We start from the raw sequence: 20,937 nt of genomic DNA on the forward strand, positions 1-20,937 counted from the left end.
ATATATGTCTAGCAAGATACAGCAGGAAGATCTAGAAAGAGAAATCCTATTCAAAGTAACTTTAGACAATATAAAATACCTGGGAGTCTATTTGCCAAGACAGACTCAGATACTTTTTGAAAACCACTATAAAACACTTCTCAGACAAATTAAATCAGTTTTAAATAACTGGGCAAATATCAACTGTTCACGGATAGGTAGAGCTAATATAATAAAAATGACAATTTACCAAAACTAAACTACCTGTTTAGTGCCCTACCAATCAAAATTCCAAAAAATTACTTTAATGAGTTAGAAAAAATTGTAAGTAAATTCATATGGAGAAATAAAAAGTCAATAATTTCCAAGAGCTTAATGAAAAAAAGTACAAAAGAAGGTGCCGTAGCCCTAAAGCATCAGTCATTAAAACTGTTTGGTACTGGCTAAGAAATAGAGTGGTGGACCAGTAGAATAGACTAGGTGCAAAAGCAGGAGACAATTATAGTAATTTGCTCTTTGATAAACCCAAAGAATGCAGCTATTCAGATAAAAACTCCCTCTTTGATAAAAACTGCTGGGATAATTGGAAGTTAGTATGGAAGAAACTTAGATTAGACCAACACCTAACACCCTTTATGAAGATAAGATCCAAATGGTTACAGGACTTAGACATAAAAAAAATACTAGAAGCAAATTAGAAGATCAAGGACTAGTTTACCTGTCAGATATATGGAAAGTGGAGCAGTTTATGACTAAGGAAGAGTCGGAGAACATTACCAAAAACCAACTAGATGATTTCGATTACATTAAATTAAAAGGCTTTTGCACAGAAAAAACCACTGTAACCAAGATCAAAAGAAATGTAGTAAATTGGGAAACAATCTTTACAACTAATGATTCTGACAAAGGACTCATTTCTAAAATGTACAGAGAATTGAGTGATATTTTTAAAACAAAAAGCCATTCCCCCATTGACAAATGGGCAAAGGATATGCAAAGGCAATTTACAGATGAGGAGATCAAAGCAATCTATACCCATATGAAAAATTGCTCTAAATCATTAATTATTATTGAAATGCAAATTAAAGCTTCTCTGAGGTACCACTTCACACCTCTGGGACTGGCCAATATGACCAGAAAAGATAATGATCATTGTTGGAAGGGTTGTGGGAAATCTGGGACAATATTACACTGTTGGTGGAGCTGTGAACTCATCCAACCTTTCTGGAGAGCTTTTTGGAACTATGCCCAAAGGGCAACAAAAATGTGCATACCTTTTGACCCAGCAATACCACTACTGGGTCTATACCCTGAAGAGATGATGGAAAAGGGTAAAAATAATCACTTGTACAAAAATATTTATAGCAGCCCTGTTTGTGGTGGCAAAGAACTGGAAATCAAGTAAATGTCCTTTAATTGGGGAATGGCTTGGCAAACTGGGGTATATGTATGTCATGGAACACTATTGTTCTATTAGAAACCAGGGGGGATGGGAATTTTAGGGAAGCCTGGAGTGATTTGCATGAATTGATGCTGAGTGAGATGACCAGAACCAGAAAAACACTGTATACCCTAACAGCAACATGGGGTGATGTTCAACCCTGAAGGACTCACTCATTCCATCAGTGCAACAATCAGGAACAATTTTGGGCTGTTCGCAAAGGAGAGTGCCATCTGTATCCAGATAAAGAGCCATGAAGTCTGAATAAAGTTCAAGGACTATTTCCTTTAATTATGAAAAAAAAAGATATCTTATTGTCTGAGCTTGTTACCTCTTAGACTTCTTGTCTCTTCCTTAAGGATATGATTTCTCTCTCACACTCAATGTACAACATGGAAACAAAGTTAAGACTGACAGATTTCTTTCTGTGGGGCAGTGGGGGGGGGGTAAGATGGGGGGGAATTGTAAAACTCAAATAATATCTTTAATAAAAAAGATATAGAAAATGATAGAGTAAGATGAGCTAAAGAAGAACTTGAAAAATAAGAATGAGGGAAGGAGGTGAGGGAAATAGGGAGACAGTCATAGATTTATTAGAGACCTTGAAAATCATCTAGATACTACCCTTCCCCAACTTTAAAGATAGGGAAAGTGGGTAAAAGCTACTGAAAATCCCATGGCTACTTCTCACACATCCTGAAAACTGGCTTTTACACTACATAACATCCTACCTCTCTCCAAGCCAACTGCTGAGACTAACAAGGTCTTACCTTCTCCAGCTTCTGCCTGCTCCTGCCTACAAGTAGGTCAGAGCTCCAGGTGGATTCTAAATAATCTAATTACTTGCTTTCCTCAAAAGATCTCTTAGTATCCATTGAAATGATAGCTAATGGTTAGCATAATGCCCCCTCTTCACCCTATCTTTATGCTTTATGAGGATAAGGATGATTACAGTTATCTATTAGTTCTTAAAAGTGCTAAGCAAGTCAATGCCTGCCTCTAAAGAGGTTACATTCTAATAGGAAAAGAAAATACATAAAAGGAAGTCAGAGGGGAAGGGAGTAGAAGGCAGAAGAAAACATGGTTTTGGAAATATCCAGAATAGTAAAATGGAATCCTATTCACAATCAAGTAATGCAAAAGAGCCAAGAGTAGTTCCAAAATTCCAAAGGGAAAGGAATGAAAATGATGAGGAAAAATGGGCAGTGAACGAAGAAAGTTTGGAAATTACCCTGGCCCACTGATACTGAATCCCAGTTACTTATAAACAAACCCTATTTCCTAGTCCCTGCTGTACACTCCCTTATTCTCGACTACCTCAAATCCCCTTCCCTAAAGTCCAGTTGTAATTCTGCTTATTCCTACATGTGCCACAATTTTAAAGGTTCTATTCATCTTTCTTTCTCAAACTGTTTCTTTCTTCTGGTATTCCTCATTGCTAAGATTATTTCCTTAGTCTCCCTTTCAAGTACTTCTTGTATTTTCTCATATTCCAAAACTCATTTGATTAGGTGGAAAATTGGAGTACTCCTTGAATTTCAATGTGGTCTCTGGATTCTTTCTCTACCACTGTAACTTGGGAACCTCTCCTGTCTTTTGAGATTCATATTCATTTTATTGATTAGGGGAAGGGAAGAGCCAATGAAGAAAAAACAGAGAGGCTAGAAAAGGTCTAAAAATTTTCTAATGCAAAACAGAGGAAGTAAGCTAAAAGCCAAATAGTTAAGGTGAATGAGAACCAGAAAACAAACACAAGGATTAGTGATCCACATATCATCACTAATGACTGACAATTTAATAATGAGAAACTGATAGAGAATTAAAGTTAGGCATCAGGGATTAAAAAAAAAGCACAAGCATTGAAGAAAAGTGGTGGCAAAAAAAAAATGGGCCATACAATTCAACAGTTTGAAAAGTGAGAGAAAGGAGGAAAATAAAGCTAAAGTTATATTTAATTTTCTTTTACTGATCAGGATGACATCTTTAATTTAAAAATTTCAAATAAATAGATATTTTGGTAAACTAGAACAACTGTTTACTGTTTTTATTGATAATGCTTTCCTAATACATTTGGCACAAATGTCCCAATGTCTCCACAATTTAAATATTTAATTTGAGAGAGATTTTGTCCCCAAACAATATCATACTTTAAGTCAATCTTCTGACATAGTCACAAAACTCTGAATAAGGGGGGGAAATATGCTGCTTTGGTGCTTATATTCTGTAAGTGAAATGCATATTTCTGAATCATGAATGTTACTGTATTAGAATTACAAGTCTGTTAATTTTAAAATGAAAGCATAATGCTATTTTTGGAGAAAAGTTATGAAATTGAATATTGTTAACAAGTGATTTAGATAAAAATCTATTCTATAAAGATAATAAAGTAGATAAAGCTTGTTTCCAATTGTTATTTATAAAACAACTTACTAAGCATTTTCTTTCAGTAAAGGAAAAAAAAAGACTCCCAAGGAAAAAAAATCCTTCACTGTTTTAATATGGTATGAGAGTTGAATTGAAAAAAAAATTTTTTAAAGCCATTCTCATATCAAACTAAGTTTAATTCCCACTGATAAGTCACTAGCAAATTTATTACTTAAAGGCACTTAAAGAAACTCTTTCAAAATTTGGGATTATTATTTTATCAGTAGATACCATGAATGAACATCACACAACCAACTTGAATTCAGTAACTATGAAGAGCTTTCTATGTAATAGGGACACAAATACAAATGAAATGATTGCTATGCTTTACATTTCAATGGAGGGAACAATTTGTACCCAGTTATGTAAATTTAAGATGAGGGAGGAAGAATCTAAGACAGAGCTGTCCAAACTTACTTTTGAAAATTTTTAATGAAACCATCGACAGTATTTTTTGATTTGTCATTTCAGTGACAGCTTTGTGGTAGCTCCTCTTCATTTACTAAAACATTTAGTAAATCCACAGGCAGCCACATAAAATTGCTTTGTAGGTTACATGCAGCCTGTAGCACTTTAGACAGTCCTGGTCTAAGATCTAATAAGAACAACAAAGAGCATCTTCCTCTTACAAGAAGTTCCACTTAAGAGCTACTTCTTGTAAGAGGGAGATGCTCTTTGTTGTTCTTATTAGATCTTAGACCAGGACTGTCCAAAGTGCTAAGTGGAACTTTTGGGGAATTACAAATCAGGGTAAAAAGGGAGATGGTGTTCCTAGCCTAAGAGACGGCCTGTGCAAGGGCTGAGAGTTAAGAAGTGAAATGTCCTGTACAGGAAACATACAGTAAGACCATTTGGGTAGAATGCCAAGTGCATGAGGAGGAATAATGGAAAAATCGATGACAGGAAGATTGCAAAGAGCTTTAAATGACAAACAAGGAGTTTGTATCTGATAGTAGAAGCAATTATGAGTCATCAAAGCAATCTGAGAAAGGGGGTTGACATGGTCAGAGCTATAGATCTTTAAGATCTCATTGTCTATTATGTGAATGTCTACATTTGAAAGAAGGAGCTCCTTAAAAAAAATAAGACAAGAAAGAAAGAAAAGATTGGGAATTCCTCATGAGAAAGACCAACGGCTTATTCATGGATTCATGTGGATAAGAAAACATCAATATACCCATTCTGAACTGCTTCATAGCAAAGTAAGCCAAAAAGTTAAATTTTAAACAGTATTAGAAGTTGACTCTAATAGCTGGAGGGTCAGTCAGAAGCATTTTTATTCCCCTCATGATAAAGATGAGAAAGCAGAAACAGCAGTTTAAGAATTACTTGTTCAAGATTATATGTATAATTTATGGCCACACTAAGAAGAGAACTTGGTCTCCCATCTCCAAAAGAACCTTTTCCTTGTAGATTAGACTCTTACATAGCTGATATAGACAGTTTCATTGGCATTTATGGGCAAAAAAATTAATTAACACATTGACAAAATCTATTGAGAATCTCCCTAAAACCAAATACAAAGAATTTATCAGTATTTGAGGTATGTGCCATTTGGGAGATTCTCCTAATTTTGTGATCATGTAGTCCAGCATTAGGAAAGTCAATTTCCCTTCACAACTCAATGGAGAAGTGACTAGGGGATTTAGTTGAAGTTAACTTCAATTCTCCAATGCTTAGTGCAATGCCTGGTACATAGAAGGGGTATAATAAATGTTTAATGACTAGTATATAATAATAATGGAAACAAAAGCAACTCACACTTTCTTCAATATTTGAGTCAATTTTTTTCAAAAAAGGTTTTCCTTACTACATCTGTGTATTATGATTCCCATTTTATAGGTGAGAAAACCAAGGCTTAAGTGATTTTACTTCTAGGGAAAAGACCAGAGATAAGCCTAAATTCCCTGCCACTTTACTCTGAAAAGACATACATATAAACTATGATTTTAGGCTATCCTGCCTATATCAATAGTTCTGTAAAGTTAACTTGCTATACATACAATATATATATATATATATATATATATATATATATATATGTATATGTATATATAGTTCAACCAAGACTTAGTGAGATGCATATAGTGTTTTAAGAGTTAGTTTCAATCACTAGTACATTAATTTATTCCTTTCTTGTCAAATCCAATTTTTTGCTTCCATTTCTCAGTTATACATGCAAAAGAAGGGATTAAATCACGTAAAATATTCAGTCAATATGCATTTATTAAGTGCCTACTATTTGTCACATACTGTGCTAAGCACTAAAAGACAGGATTTTCTCAGTACATACAGAAGGTCAGATCTTACAAAAGCAGGGAATTTCCAACTACAAAGTACACTAACAAACATTTCATCCAGTTCTTTTAACCACTAATTACATAAGTCAGATACTTTATACTTGTCATGAACAACAAACATTCTTTTCCTTTTGAATCAAGTGTTTATCAATAAGATTTTTAGATTACATAATATATAGTACAAAAAAGGCATGGGGTGGATGGGAGGAGAGGGGATGGGAGGGAACAGGAAAATATTCTGAGGAGGAAAAACAATAAAAATAGTATCAGTGACTGACAAATTTTTTATACTGGAAGTAAAAAATACTAAAATTCATATTGGTCAAATGACTAAGTAATATAACATTCTATTTTTAACCTTATAAATATTTTATTTGTTTTCAAATTATATTCAATAGAAGTTTCTGCCAAGTAATGTAACATTTTTAGCACATACAATATCATCTTTCCTACGATCATGCTACTCTTCTATAAAAAGGAAAGGAGGTCTGATGACCAATTTGTGTTTTTGTCAATTGGCTTGCCACATAAAATACAATTTCATCATCTAGCAACCAAATTTCAGGGAATTAGCCTCTCCACAAAAGCAAATTTAAACACACATAAACACACAAAAACCACACCAAACAAACAAATATGGCATCAAAGAAGATATATGAGAAGATACTTCCATATCTTTACCAAGTAGAGGGTTCACAAAGATGAAACAAATCATATGCTGTCAGATGTATTTTTGATGCACTGATTGGATTTGCTAGGGGGTTGTTTTTCTCTTTTAAAAAAATTCTATGTTATTCAGGATAGATGCCCTCAAAGAGGAGTAGAAGGATATAAGGAAAAATAAGGTAATGTTAAAAATGAAAGCTATCAATGAAGTTTTTTTTTTTAATTTGCACAAACCAAACTAATATAATTAAAATTGGCAGGGAAATAATTGGAAAAACTGCATCATTTTTCCCTTTAAAAAGTTGCATACTTGAAATAAAAAAAAGGAATTGATCACATTTATAAGGCCAAATCGAAGCTGCAAAAAAGTCCATTTGACTCTAATTCTACTTTGTAATTTATCCTATTCAGCATCACCAGCAACATGTTGTAAAACTGCCTGAGACAAGGGTTTTTTTTCCCCTAGTTATTGTTGTTTTTGTATCTGAGTTAAGTTCAGAAGTTCAGGTTTCCTCACTGAGCTAAGCTGTTCCATAAATTATCTTAATTCAAAGAAACATATTGTCTCTACATCTTACTGTCCATTATATAATTAAGGGAGATCTGTTATCTCACTAATCAGCACAGCAAAATGCAGGTGGGCACCAGAAAGTTTGCTGATTTTGCAATGCTGGCTGTCCTTCAATAAAGTTTGGACTGTTGTCCAGGCAGGTGGACACCACCAATGGGCTTTCCATGGCAATAAAGGAGGCAGTATTAGTAGTTCTACATTTTTGAATTTCTTCCAATCACATTTCTTTCTATCATCTATAATAGTTCAGACTTTGTAACCGTGTGTGTGTGTGTGTGTGTGTGTGTGTGTGATTTTTTTTTAGGTTTTTGCAAGGCAAACGGGGTTAAGTGGCTTGCCCAAGGCTACGCAGCTAGGTAATTATTAAGTGTCTGAGACCGGATTTGAACCCAGGTACTCCTGACTCCAGGGCTGGTGCTTTATCCACTATGCCACCTAGCTGCCCGTAACCAAGTATATTTTGTTTAGTGCTTCCTCTATTTTTCTTTTATTTCATAGAATTAAACAAAGTCTAGCAAGTCCTCTATCATGGTCTTTTGACAGACTGCATAGTTGAGACCTCCCTTTTTGGTAATTGTTAACCATAACAATAAATTGAATGCAGTCAGAACTTTGTGCTTCAGTTCACTTTAATGTCAATTACAACAGGCAGTTCTCAAAGGAAGAAATCCAAACCATTTACCATAGTTTTATAAAAAGTAACAAATCACTGATAACTGATGAAAGTTTCACCTCATATCTATCAGACTAGCAAAGGCAAACGATGTTGTAGATAGAATTGGAAAACAGGGACACAGATTATACTGTTGGTGAAAATGTAAAATAGTCCAGCTATTCTGGAAAATTATTTGGAACTACCCATTAAAACTTATTAAAATTTTGACTTAGTAATACCTCTATTAATTATTGATATTAATAACTCCATTAAATTTTATTCATATGTTAACTTATTTATACCTTATCATAACAATGAAACCATAAGTTTCTTAAGGGTAGAAGCAATGTTTTAACAAGTATTTCAATGACCTCATACTCTATCCTAATGAAATATTCATAGAAGTTCCTCTATCATAATATTTGAACATGAACAAGCCAAAAAACAGCTAATTAGGTATGTTTTCACAGAACTAATATTTCCACCTACTTTACATCAAATACCCTAGTATTAAATTTCAGAGAGATGAATATATATATATATATATTCATATATATAATCTACATTGCAGAGAGATTTGAAAAAGAGGAAAAGGAGTCATAGATAAAAACATATATAAAGCTATAGGAAAGCTGAATATAATGGAAATATTGTTTAATTACAAAAAACAATGAATACTATTCTTCCATGAGGAGAAGAATTTATAATAATCTGAAAAGAAAAATAACTTTAAAAGACTTAAGAACTCTGATCAATGCAATGACCAACCCCAATTCCAGTGCACTAGTGATGAAACATGCTATCCATTTCTTGACAGAGCAGGGTAGACTCATTCTTTTTGGCACAGAGGAATATTATTGTATTTCACAGAAGAATCAAACACTTGATATCAATGATCAGAGAAGAATATTCCTACATATCATTCCACAAGGCTAAGTTGTACATGGAGAATTAGTGAAGAATGAACAACTGAATGTCAGGCAGAGGTTGATTATTCTTAATTCATCAGTCTTGGATAAAATGATCATGTCTCATCAAAAGCACCTGCCAGGAAAGATTTCTCCAAGGACCTGTTATAATATGTCATCAATTTTCATGGCATGGAGAGATGACAAGAGCTGCCTGGTGTCTCTGTGAATAAAGTGGACCTCATAAAATGAAAACCTCCAATAAAGGGAACCTGAGTATATGTATATGTCAGCATTATATTTGGAAAGGGATAACAGAAGTGAAAGGATAAGCACTCAAAAGTATAGCTCATAGCCATCTCAGAGAATCACAAATTTCTGAATTAGAAAAAGATCTCAAACAACTACCTAGTTATATCCATATTCAAAAACATCAGTGTAACACACCTGACAAATGTTTGTTCAACCTATATGTTTTCAGATCTCTAAAGAGAAAGGAATCCATCATTCTCTCTTTTTGAAAATTATTTTATTTATTTTTAAGACAATGGAGTTGACTTGCCCAAGGTCACTCAGCTAGGCAAATATTAAGTGCCTGAGACCATACTGAACTCAGGTCCTGACTCCAGGTCAGTGCTCTATCTACTGTATAGCCTAGTTTCCTTGAATCCATCATTCTCAAAGCAGACCATTCTCTCTTCAGATAGCACTGTTAAAGAGCTTTTCATAACATCAAGCCTAAGCAGGCTCTTTGCAATTTCTACCAGTTTTTCCAGATTCTGATCTCTGGGGCTATCCTAAACTAATCCTCACCACATCAGTTCTTAAAATACTTGAAAACCCCAGGTTTTTCCAGAACAGATGCCATCTAACCACATATACTTCATCTTATACTTGTGAATTGCTTTTCTGTATCCAAGTATAAGACTTTATTTTTATCTCTTTTGATTTTCATCTTATTAAATTCAGACCCTTCTGTTTGCAGATTCTGTCCTCTTCTCTTTTTAAAAAATTGGGATATCTCCCCTTCTCCAGTTTTATGGTTGTTGTCATTCCTGTTTTCCATAGCCTATCCAATTTCCAGTATCATTGACAATGGCTCAAAAGTCATAGTTAGCACCAAAGGACATAACTCCTCTGGGCCAAGTGACTTGAATTCATCACAGTTAGCTCTCCAGTGACCTCCTTCCCTAACAATCTTGGTTATAAATATTTGTTAATCATATTTGCTCTAACTCTTCCAATGAAGGTCCTATTCTTCTTTGCAGGGAAAAATAGAAACACAAAAAGATTGAGCAGGTCTAGCTCTCTCTTCTCTTTCTAATCATCACCATCTAACAGGCCCAAGCAAGTTCCTATTCCTTCCTTAATTCTCCATTCTCTAGTCCTTAGTTTCCTTCTTCCTCAGCTCATCATATGCAACACATTGATTTTTGCAAAACATGCCATGCTCTTAAATTCATCTTCTGTTCCCTAACTTTACTTCTCTCTTCTGGACATTCTTTTTAAAATTCAAGTTGATAGATTGGCTGCCACCGCATTCACATCATTCTCTTCAAACAAATCTTAGTTCTCCTACTCAAAGGAATTTTATTCGTTTCTTCAGATTCCATTCTTCTGTCCATTCTGGAATGACTTCCTCTAAAGCATTTTAGTCCATGGGATTTGATGAAAACTTATCTTGACAAAAGAGAAACCACTATCACACAGGAGGACAAAATTTACAAAAGGGAGTATGTAAAAAGACAAGTAGACTCAGAAACACTTAGATTTATTGTGAGAAGAATTGCATGAATGAGATAAAGAAAATTCAAACTAAAGATGGAATATGAAGAATCCAAAAGTTTTTCAAAATCATCATTCTTTTTTTTTTTATTTTTTAGGCTTTTGCAAGGCAATGGGGATAATTGGCTTGCCCAAGACCACACAGCTAGGTAATTATTAAGTGTCTGAGGCCAGATTTGAACTCAGGTACTCTTGGCTCCAGGGCTGGTGTTCTATCTACTGTGCTACCTAGCCACCCCCCCCAAAGTCCTCTTTCTTAAAAAATTTAAGGAGGTGATTCATATTTCTATACTGAACAATCTTCATATTGCTACCTTTCACTTGAAAAGGAAGTACTGGAATTAAGTGTTTCACTATTCACTATAGCAGTAGTGTGATTATTTAATAGTTATTATATCACATTTTCCCATTTTAATTAGTATGGTTTTTCTATTAAGTGGTTTCAAAAGGCCTCATTCTTTACCACCAACAGTATTTTTTGTTTCTTTAGAATAATATTTGGGGAACATGTAAAAATCTGCTCAGAACAGCACCAGGAATTAATTCATCTGACTCCAGGGGTCAGTCTCAAATATACATAAACTGATAAAAGAATGTACATTTCTGGCAAAAACAAAAGGTTTCTCTTAAGCACCTTCATGCAATGAGAACGTAATCCTTGAGCATATAATATAAACTCAAAAATGAAGTTGCAGCCCTTAAATAATAGCTCTATTTCCCAGATGGAAAAAAGTTGAGAGAGTTATAGTCTCAGAATGGCAATATCAAAGGCACAAATTTTATTCTCACAACCAAACCATCCCACCTCTATGATCACCAACACCCTTCCTTCCAAAGGAAAATCAATTAAAAATCAATTAAACTCATGAAAAACAAGCATAAACAAAAAGAAACACAAGGAAGCAAAGAATAAGATCTCAATGAATGTAAAGCACAGCAAGAATTTAATATAGTTACTTAGAATAGTGTATAATTCCCATAATACATATGTAAGAAAAGTTTTATCTTGTCAAATTATTCTCAAAGGAATCCAAGAAAATAGATGATATATATATATACACACACACACACACATACATACAACCACTTGCACTGAACCTTTCTTAAGAAAATACTAGAAACAAGAAAAAAACACAAAAAGTACCAAACTAGATTCAAAATGTGAAATTGTGCTATCAATTGGGTATTATTTCATGGGTTTGCTACTCATTCTAGTGTTAGAAGATTATTGGATCTGATATTTTCTTGGCAAGTTACATATGTGCACAATTCACTTAAATTTACAGATCTCAGTTTCTTCATCTGTAAAATACTTATACTATAAAACAGAGATTTTGAAAGGAAAGTAGTTTTCAATCCTGTAAGATTTATACTATATAATGTAAATTATTATTCCTTTCCATAAACATTCAAGGAAGATATTTTGTATACTAAACCCCAGGCTACAAAAATATATATTCTCTCTAAACCAAGAGGTATAGAAAGTTAAAAGATTTGCAAGTCAGCACATTTTATAGGGATTGTGGTACAAAAGGGTTATTTTTACTGTAGGGGGAAAAAAGCATGTCTTTTTCCCTACCCCCAAACACAGCTGAACTGATTCAGCACAAATATCCCCCAAAAATAAAATCCAAACTTGGCAGAAAAAGAGCATGGAAAGTTCCAGCTCCAAGGACAATGTTGCAGAAATGTAGGTGGAAAGATAAGAGGAAGATTACATAGGACAACATGAGCACATCATAGTCTTGAAATTTTTCACCAAACTGTAAGCTAGAGAAGATGCAAGAAAGAGTCAAAGCCTAACCCCAGCCACCACAAAAAAAGAAGTGATTTCAAAGAATGGGTGGGGCTGCTGTGAGTCCATCAGATTCCTTTATCTTTTAAACTTGCAGAGACCTGGTGAGGAACAAATAGAGAATAATCCTAAAGCATCAACACAGAGCCTGACACCTAGTAAGCTCTTAAGAAATTCTTGCTCTTTTCTCCTTTCCCTCTTCACAGAAAAACAGGGAGACCAGGGAATGTTTTAGGGAAATAATAGCTAGAATAGTGGTTTTGCTCAAATTCAGTGTTAAGACATTCATTTCTCTGCTTCAAATCTCTATTTCCTCAAAATACAAAAAAATTTATCGAATTTAGTAACCTAAATGCTTTTTTTTCTCTTCAAGATAAGTATAAAAATAAGATCAGCAATGGAAATTTGGAAACTATAAGTTAGAATCTAATACTTTACTGAGCAAACCTGTTTCCATTGGTAGGAAAAAACATAGGTGACAATATCAGACTCCCATTATCTTCACCTGATTATGAAGCAAATGAGTCCACATTCAAAAGCTTTTAAGGCCAAATGCTGACTCTCCCTGAAATCAACAGGGAAAACTACTTCTAGACTGATCCTGGCTTCCAAAGCTATAACAATATATTTTCCAACTAAGAACTTAACAGTAGAAGGAGCCTGGGTACTATGTACCAAAATAATAGAGCTTAGAAACATGGCCTCTAAGAGATCCAGAATGTGAAAATCCAACATAAGTCGGGGAAAAAAAATCAATAAAATATGGTCATAGGTACCCTGAGACACTTAGCCATTCAAAATATTCCAGAAATTGGTGAAGTTGCTTTACTCATTCAGTAAAGATATTTATAGTCAAGACTGATTCTGTCAGCAGGCACTGAGAAGACATGGAAAAGCAGCCTCACTGAAATCTGTCAACTGAAATCATAATGTATTCACAACCTCTCGGGCCTGTTTTGATCACTAATGTAAAACGTTTTTCCATTTACAATCATCCTAATTCAATCAATTAAATCTGAAATGAAAAGCAGAGATGACAAGGGAAAGTTTTTTTATTAACCTAAATACATCAAAGATAGTTAAGACAGTTAAGAACTAGTAAAAGCACCTGACCACCAGGGAATTTGGTACTTAACATCAGGGAAAGGTTGCAAATGAGATAATTAGGAGCTGTGTTCTCAAGAAACAACCAGGAAAAAGAGAAAGGTAGAGATGGAAATAGAGGTAATTTCCTCAACACAAAGTAATGTGCCCTATTAGCTCTTATTGACTGAGCAAAAATGTTACTCTCACTAATGATTCTCTTGGACTGTTCCAAGAAAGAAATTTTCAATTCATTAAATATATAAAAAGTACCTATCATAATCAGCTCCTACTGAGAGATGCTATAAAAAATAACTACATTAGACAATCCTTATTATTAATAAAGTGAGGACTAAGATAAGGGAAATGTCTGCCATGTTCACAGAAGATTTCTGACATAAACTGTGACAGACAGACATAGACAGACAATCCAGACAATTTGTTTATGAACAAATGTGCTAATTGTAAGCTTTCCAAACAGTATTAAAGGAGATATTTAAGCACTCCAGAGTCTATTTTAAACATCCAAAGACCAAAATCAAATGAATTATTGCCCAGTTTGAAAGATAACTCAAGTGTGTACGTGTGTGCTTGAGCTTGATCTTGCTAAGATGTTGGATAGACTAAGATGGTGGATATAGATGTCAGATAGACTAGGCCCAAAGTTGGATGGGAAAAGAATGGACTGTTTTATATTTACAAACTGTATATTACTTATAAGAAGAAATCTAATTGAGTAATTTGATCTACCTATTCTATATATCTCTAGGAATCTCCTTAAATTTTCCTGCCAATTTAACTTTTCAACTGCCGTTAACACTACACACCATCCACAGAGAAACAACCAGACTATGCTGAATTACTAATATCCTTTAAATCTCCCGAAGATACTTGAATTTTTCAAAACATATGCTTATTAAACGACATGGAATTCAAAAAGTATTGTGAAGTATCATTAGTCAGGGCATTACGTTGACAAAAATTCAGTCGACTTCTAGGGTTGCTGGATTTGAGAAGCAGTGGGAGTGGTGCAGGCAATAGTGCTCTGGGTCCAGAATCGAGAAGACCTGAGATAGATCCGGTCTCAGATACTGACTCTCTGACCTGAGCATACCACTTCATTTCTGCCACTGTACAATACGTTCAATGACCAGGCCGACCTCCTGAGACTGTTGCAACAATAACTGGTGAAAGAACTTAGCACAGTATCTGGAGCACTGACATGGCAGGAAAAATGCTTATTCCTTTGCCTGAATCCCTAAAGCAGCTATGCAGTCAGAACTGGCATTCTGCTCCCCAAATCAGTACTAAAAGGCTAACTTTTCTGATTTTTTTCAAGTTTCTGGAATCTTTAAAAGCACCAAGGTCCCCATCACCCCCAACAATGAACAACTTCCTAGTAATGGACCTGTTTCATTGATGGAAGATCATAGTGGTGATGACAATGTCTATGCATAGATTTATTATGTCTTTGTTTTTATATCACAGAGCTACTAATATAAATGTCCTTTTGTCACCCTAGGGAAAAACTTAGGAAACATCAAGGAAGACTATAGCTACTAATGCTTAGCAGCTTCCCTTAGAATTAAGCATTATGTTTTAGATGCAAGACTCCTGTGATCACCAAAAGTATTACTATTTTCTGCTTCAACCAAATAGCAAGAAAAAATCCTATGCTGTTTTTAAACTTATTTTAAACATAATGATTTTATTGAAGACATTTGCCTAAAAAGAGTACCAACAATAAAAAGGTAAAGGTCAATCTTGTGATTTTCCTTTTTTCCATTCATTTAGTACAGTATGAATAGGTGGTTTCAAAGAGGAAATTTGCAGAGAGCTCAAAACCAAGGATGCATATTATTAGTCAAGCCACTGGTGGAAAGGAGCAGATGGCAAAGGAAGTGGTGATGAAGGTACTCCATCAAACAGTATAGCAACATGGGCAGCTCCTGAAGCAATTCCAGGACAAATCACAGACCCAGACCAAGTCTCTCTCTCTCTCTCTCTCACACACACACACACACACACACACACACACACACACACAAACACAGACACCCAACATCATTCATGTGCATTAATATATGCTCATTTTGTAAGAACTTAGATATACATGTGCATCTATCTATCTTTTTTTTTTTTAGGTTTTTGCAAGGTAAATGGGGTTAAGTGGCTTGCCCAAGGTCACACAGCTAGGTAATTATTAAGTGTCTCAGGATGGATTTGAACTCAGGTGCTCCTGACTCCAGGGCCAGTGCTCTATCCACTGCGCCACCTAGCCATAACTGGCCCTAATCCCAAATACCTGGAAAAAGGAAGAGTAAGTGGTTCAATCAAGTTAACAGAAGAGATCAGAAACAAGTGATGCCAGACTTAGTTATCCCAGTTATAACTGTAAACTTGTTAATTTGATACAGAGGCAAATCTTTTTTTTCTCCCCAAAATGTAATGTAATGCTATCAGATGATGAATTTAGTATCTTTGGAAAAAAGCACTCAGAGACCACATAAAGACCTATCAAGAATGTGACAGAAGGGGCAGCTGGGGGAGCAGTGGATAGAGCACAGGCCCTGGAGTCAGGAGTACCTGACACTTAATATGTAGAGGTGTGGCCTTGGGCAAGCCACTTAACCCCATTTGCCTTGCAAAAAAAATTTTTAAAAAGTGACAGAAGATTGCTGCAAAATGAGTCAAGATGATGCAATAAATATTGTTAAAATTTTTACAAAGATTGAATTTATCCACATCTTCAGGCCATTACCATAATATATATATATATATATATATATATATATATATATATATATATATATATATATATACTGCACATAAGTGAAAAATAAATTTATCTACAAGCCATGATGCAATCTTCAATCTTTTCTCCACAATTTCTTCATTCCTATTAAGATTGCACTCTGACCTTCCTCTACTATCTATATCTATATCTATATCTATATCTATATCTATATCTATATCTATTATCTATATCACAGTGCGTCATCCTGAAATCCACACTTTGGAAGTACTCACTCCCTGCTACTGCAGCCTTTCCCTCAGAAGGAAAGATCCTCTTACAATTTCTTTTTAATGATGACACCAGGACAACCTGGCCTCATTCCTCTCCAGTTTCCTATACCATGATCTAAGAGGGTCTACTGTTTTCTTCAGTTAACAAGTAAGTGATCTTTGATCACATTTCTATATAATCCATAAATTCCTTTAACTGGACATTTTAATATTGCAAATAGTTTTACCTCAATTACTTCTTTTAAACTTTCACAATTTGTTCAAACTCAGTTATGCTAATCCAAAAATGAAGAAAACTTCTCTCTCCTTATCTTAGTCATCATATAACATGTAGAAGAGTCGCAGATGTCTGAAGGGGACTATCAGAAAGGTGAAATGCTCTATTCCTCACCCCTGGACATAAATATGGTCCTCAAGAGCACAAGGGTATTTACTATCACCACTGACATTTCTAGAAAGCATAGTCACTATCTGGTTTCAACTGGAAAGTAAAGGATAGCATGAAAAGCATCTTGAAATTGGGTTGTTCCAGTCCAGCAGAGCTGAACTAAATCATGGTCCCAACCCAAAGGGGTTAAGCATTCACTTTTAAAATGTTACATTCAGCTTAAAACAAGTAAACTCCACTACACAGCCAAATGAAGCTTCATACACTTAAGGGGAAAAATGATTCCCCAAGAAAGTCCATTATTTCATATGAAGTTATTCAAAATCCAAGGAGTAAACACTCCCCCAGCACTATAGGAAAAGGTACAATATGCCCAAACAGCTTTCTTTTCAATAAGAATAAACAGGTTTATGACATCTGGTAAAGACATAAGACAGGGTTCCTATAGTTGTCACAGTGACCTTCCAGCCTATGTAGGCAGATTCTAAATTAAATCAGGACATTTCTAAAAGAAAATAGGGAGGAGACCTAAAGACAACCAATGCAAATTGCCACTCATTTTTATTCCATTTTGGTTTGGCTCTGATGAAAAGCTATGTTTGTCTGAGCACTATTTTTGTTTAAGACAGATACTTATGATCTAGCTCCTATGATCTCATATTAATCTTATGAGATGCATTATAAGGAAGGGTTAGAAGAAAGACATTAAGTTTAAAAGTCAAGGTACTGATGAAATTTTGAGTAGCAGATAAGAGATCTAGGACAGCAGAGAGAATTGGGAGCTAGTCTCCTCTCCAAGCTTCATAAAGTTTAACAAAAGAACCAATTACAGGCACTTGAGAACATGACTTTATCATACCTAGATGTCCCTTTTGCTGATTCGAGTATAAGATTCAGCAAAATTCATCCACCAATCTAACACACAAATATACCATTCTATAATCCACATCTTCAGGGCATATATATCTCCATCCTACACATAGGTGAAAAATAAATTTAAGTGAAAGTGGCATGAAAATCTATAGAAAAGCCATACATGATAATAAACAATGGAATAGAGGGGAAACTATCTAGATGAGTAATAATAAGATGACTATAATAAATCAATAGAAAGAAAAAAGATACAGAAATGATAACAAAAAAGATAAAGAGATAAGAGAATTTGACAAGAATCACAGAAAACTGGAAAAGCCATATAAAGGATGTGTTCAGTTTATCCACTGAAGATTATGAAATATTATATCCTCTCTACGCAATGTAACTGATTTTTATTGATTCTTAGGTCACAATTAGAAAATTTTTTATGACCAACCCTTTATTGATCCTGAAATTATTGATATAATTTCTAATAGAACATTGTCACAAGTCAAAAGAGAGGAATTAATTCCCACCTTTTATGCTTACTATTTGTGACTTCAAATCACTTAACCTCTGTTTCTTCAATTTAAAAATGTGAGGGAAGAGAAGAAAAAATAGTCTTTACCAATGTACAAAGCTTGTCTTCAAGAAAGAGTTCTCTGTAAGCTCTAAGATGCAATAAAATGTGATGAATTAACTTGGCTAATTTACTAATGCTTTCTAAGTACTCAAAGAAAAACTCTTTATTTTTTTAATTTTGAAAATTTTATTTATTTTAGGCAATGAGGTTAAATGATTTGCCCAAGGTTACACATCTATTAAGTGTCAAATCTGAGGCCAAATCTGAATTCAGATCCTCCTAACTCCAAGGCCAGTGATCTATCTACTGTATCACCAAGCTGTACAAAACAAATTCCAATTGATCAAAGGGGAAATCAAGGAGCAGCTAGATGGCACAGTGGGTAGAGCCTTGAAAAAAAAAAGCTCAGGAAAATGGGATGGAGAAAAAGAATAACCCCTCTTTAAAATTCAAAATCTTCTTCCAAAATTGCAAAATTCCAAAACAACTCTTTCAAGTAGAGATGCACTAGCCATTGATCACCAGGAATATCACACAGCAAGTTTATGTGGGAATTGGCTCTGGACAGGGTGCACTTACTGCATCTGACCTTGAACTTGAACCTAGAAGAAAACATGATCTTTTTCTTGCTAATCAACACTTGGTCAGGACCCCCTCTGTTAGAACACTGTAGAGTTTCCTCCCAACACAAGAGAAGAGAGTCACCTACTTGGCCTTAGGATTCAACCATAGTAGAAGAGGTACTGCTTGGCTTTAAGAAACCCAATGAAGTTGTAATGAAATACCACCAATTTTCATAAATTAAATGCATTGCTTACCTTCTTCCCAATGAGCTTTTTCCGGAGAAACTCTCGAGCCTCAAACATATAAGGAATGTCATACAGGGGGCGAAGTTTCTTGTTCTTATCCTAAAAATACAGTGGGGGGGGGGGGGGGGAGAGAAAGACAATCTTTCATTATATGAGAGCAACCTAACTGAAAAACTGAAAAAGCACCTGATTCTTGTATAGTTAACAATGAAAATAATTCTTTTTTGGCAAGGCAATGGGGTTAAGTGACTTGCCCTAGGCCACACAGCTAAGTAAGTATTAAGTGTTGAAGTTGAATTTAAACTCAGATTATCCTGACTCCAAGGCTGGTGCTCTCTATTCACAATGCCACCTAGCTGCCCCCACTGAAAATAATTCTATCTTCTGCTGCTAAATAATAAAGTTTTGGGAACATACAATGTGCCTAATAACCATTTTTTAGCTCAGTTGCCTGAATGAATCAAATATTTTACCATGGACAAAATCATTTTTGCCATATAACAGGTTCAAAGGAACCTATTGTATTCCAAATAAAAAGCAAGGGGTCTGAGGTGAATCTTAAGAGCAGGAAATTTGAAAATTTCTTTCTCAATCATCTGCCCAAAGTTTATTTCTTAAGAAAAAAATCCTATTCATGCAAAACTTAGAGGCATATATCAAATACCCAAATTGAATATCACTTGGGATTCACTGATTACTTTCAACTGATCCACAATCATTTACTGATATCCCCAGAAGTAATTTTCTTATCTCTCTTTTCTTTCACAGTCAAATTCCTAGAAAAAGCTGTCCCTAACTTCTTCCTACAATTTTTTCATCTGTGGCTCTTTTTTAAACTTCTTGAAAACTTTGGTATAAGTTCAACAGAAAACAAACTGCTTTCTTTTCCTAAGAATAAGAACAACCTCTTAATTACTAAATCTAATGGCTTTTTCTTATCCTTGATCACTCCCTTCTTTTTCCTCTACATAATCTTTCTGTCCTCAGTTCTTTCACTACTACACTCTCTTGGTTCTCTTATATGTCCCTTCTCAACTTCCATCATTGGATTGATCTGTATTCCATTCCATATTGGTTAGTGAACCCTCAGTTTCCTAAGGTTTTACTCTCGATCTTCCAAGGTGATTTCTAGTTGACTTCATCAGTTACTTAGTGCTGATTTATTGTTATGCAGGATATTCCCAGATCCATACATCCAAACCTAATGTTTTTCTTCAGCACCAATCAAATATCACCAAATCCCTAATGAATATTTTCAACTAGATGACTCTTAGATATCTCAAACTCAACATATTCAAAGTATAAATCATTAAATTCTCCCCCTTAAAAACAAGCATAAACAGACCTTCCTTCAAACATCCATATTTCTGTTAGATATCACCATCCTTCCAATACAAACTTCCAGTTTCATAATTCAGTCATCCTCAACTCTTCCCAATCAATAAATATCCAACTCCTGATGATGTTTCCTCCCCAACATGTCTCTTACTTCTCAAATGATCATGAAATGTTTAAGCACTTACAACATGCCAGGCACTATATTAGGCATTGAGGACCACTAATACAAAACAATGAAATAATCTTTACAAAAGGCTTTTAAGTACTAGGGGGAAATAACAAGTATATAAATACAGACAGCATAAATACAAATGTATAAAAAGCTGTGAA

At 34.6% G+C, this 20,937-nt stretch overlaps 1 protein-coding gene across 2 annotated transcripts in view; it reads right to left on the reverse strand.

The window, feature by feature from the left end:
• The window catches only part of SND1 (staphylococcal nuclease and tudor domain containing 1), a 520,505-nt gene that overhangs the window by 314,098 nt on the left and 185,470 nt on the right, over positions 1-20,937 (reverse strand). The window contains exon 11 of one of the 2 annotated variants that reach the window (XM_074193769.1): positions 19,279-19,368. The exons of the other annotated variant lie outside the window; for it this stretch is intronic. Within the exon in view, the coding sequence (XP_074049870.1) occupies positions 19,279-19,368 (90 nt within the window). The remainder of the gene's footprint in view (positions 1-19,278; positions 19,369-20,937) is intronic. 2 annotated transcript variants of the gene reach the window in all.

The sequence above is a fragment of the Macrotis lagotis genome, chromosome 7 (genome assembly GCF_037893015.1).
Source record: "Macrotis lagotis isolate mMagLag1 chromosome 7, bilby.v1.9.chrom.fasta, whole genome shotgun sequence".
Classification (NCBI taxonomy): Eukaryota; Metazoa; Chordata; class Mammalia; order Peramelemorphia; family Peramelidae; genus Macrotis; species Macrotis lagotis.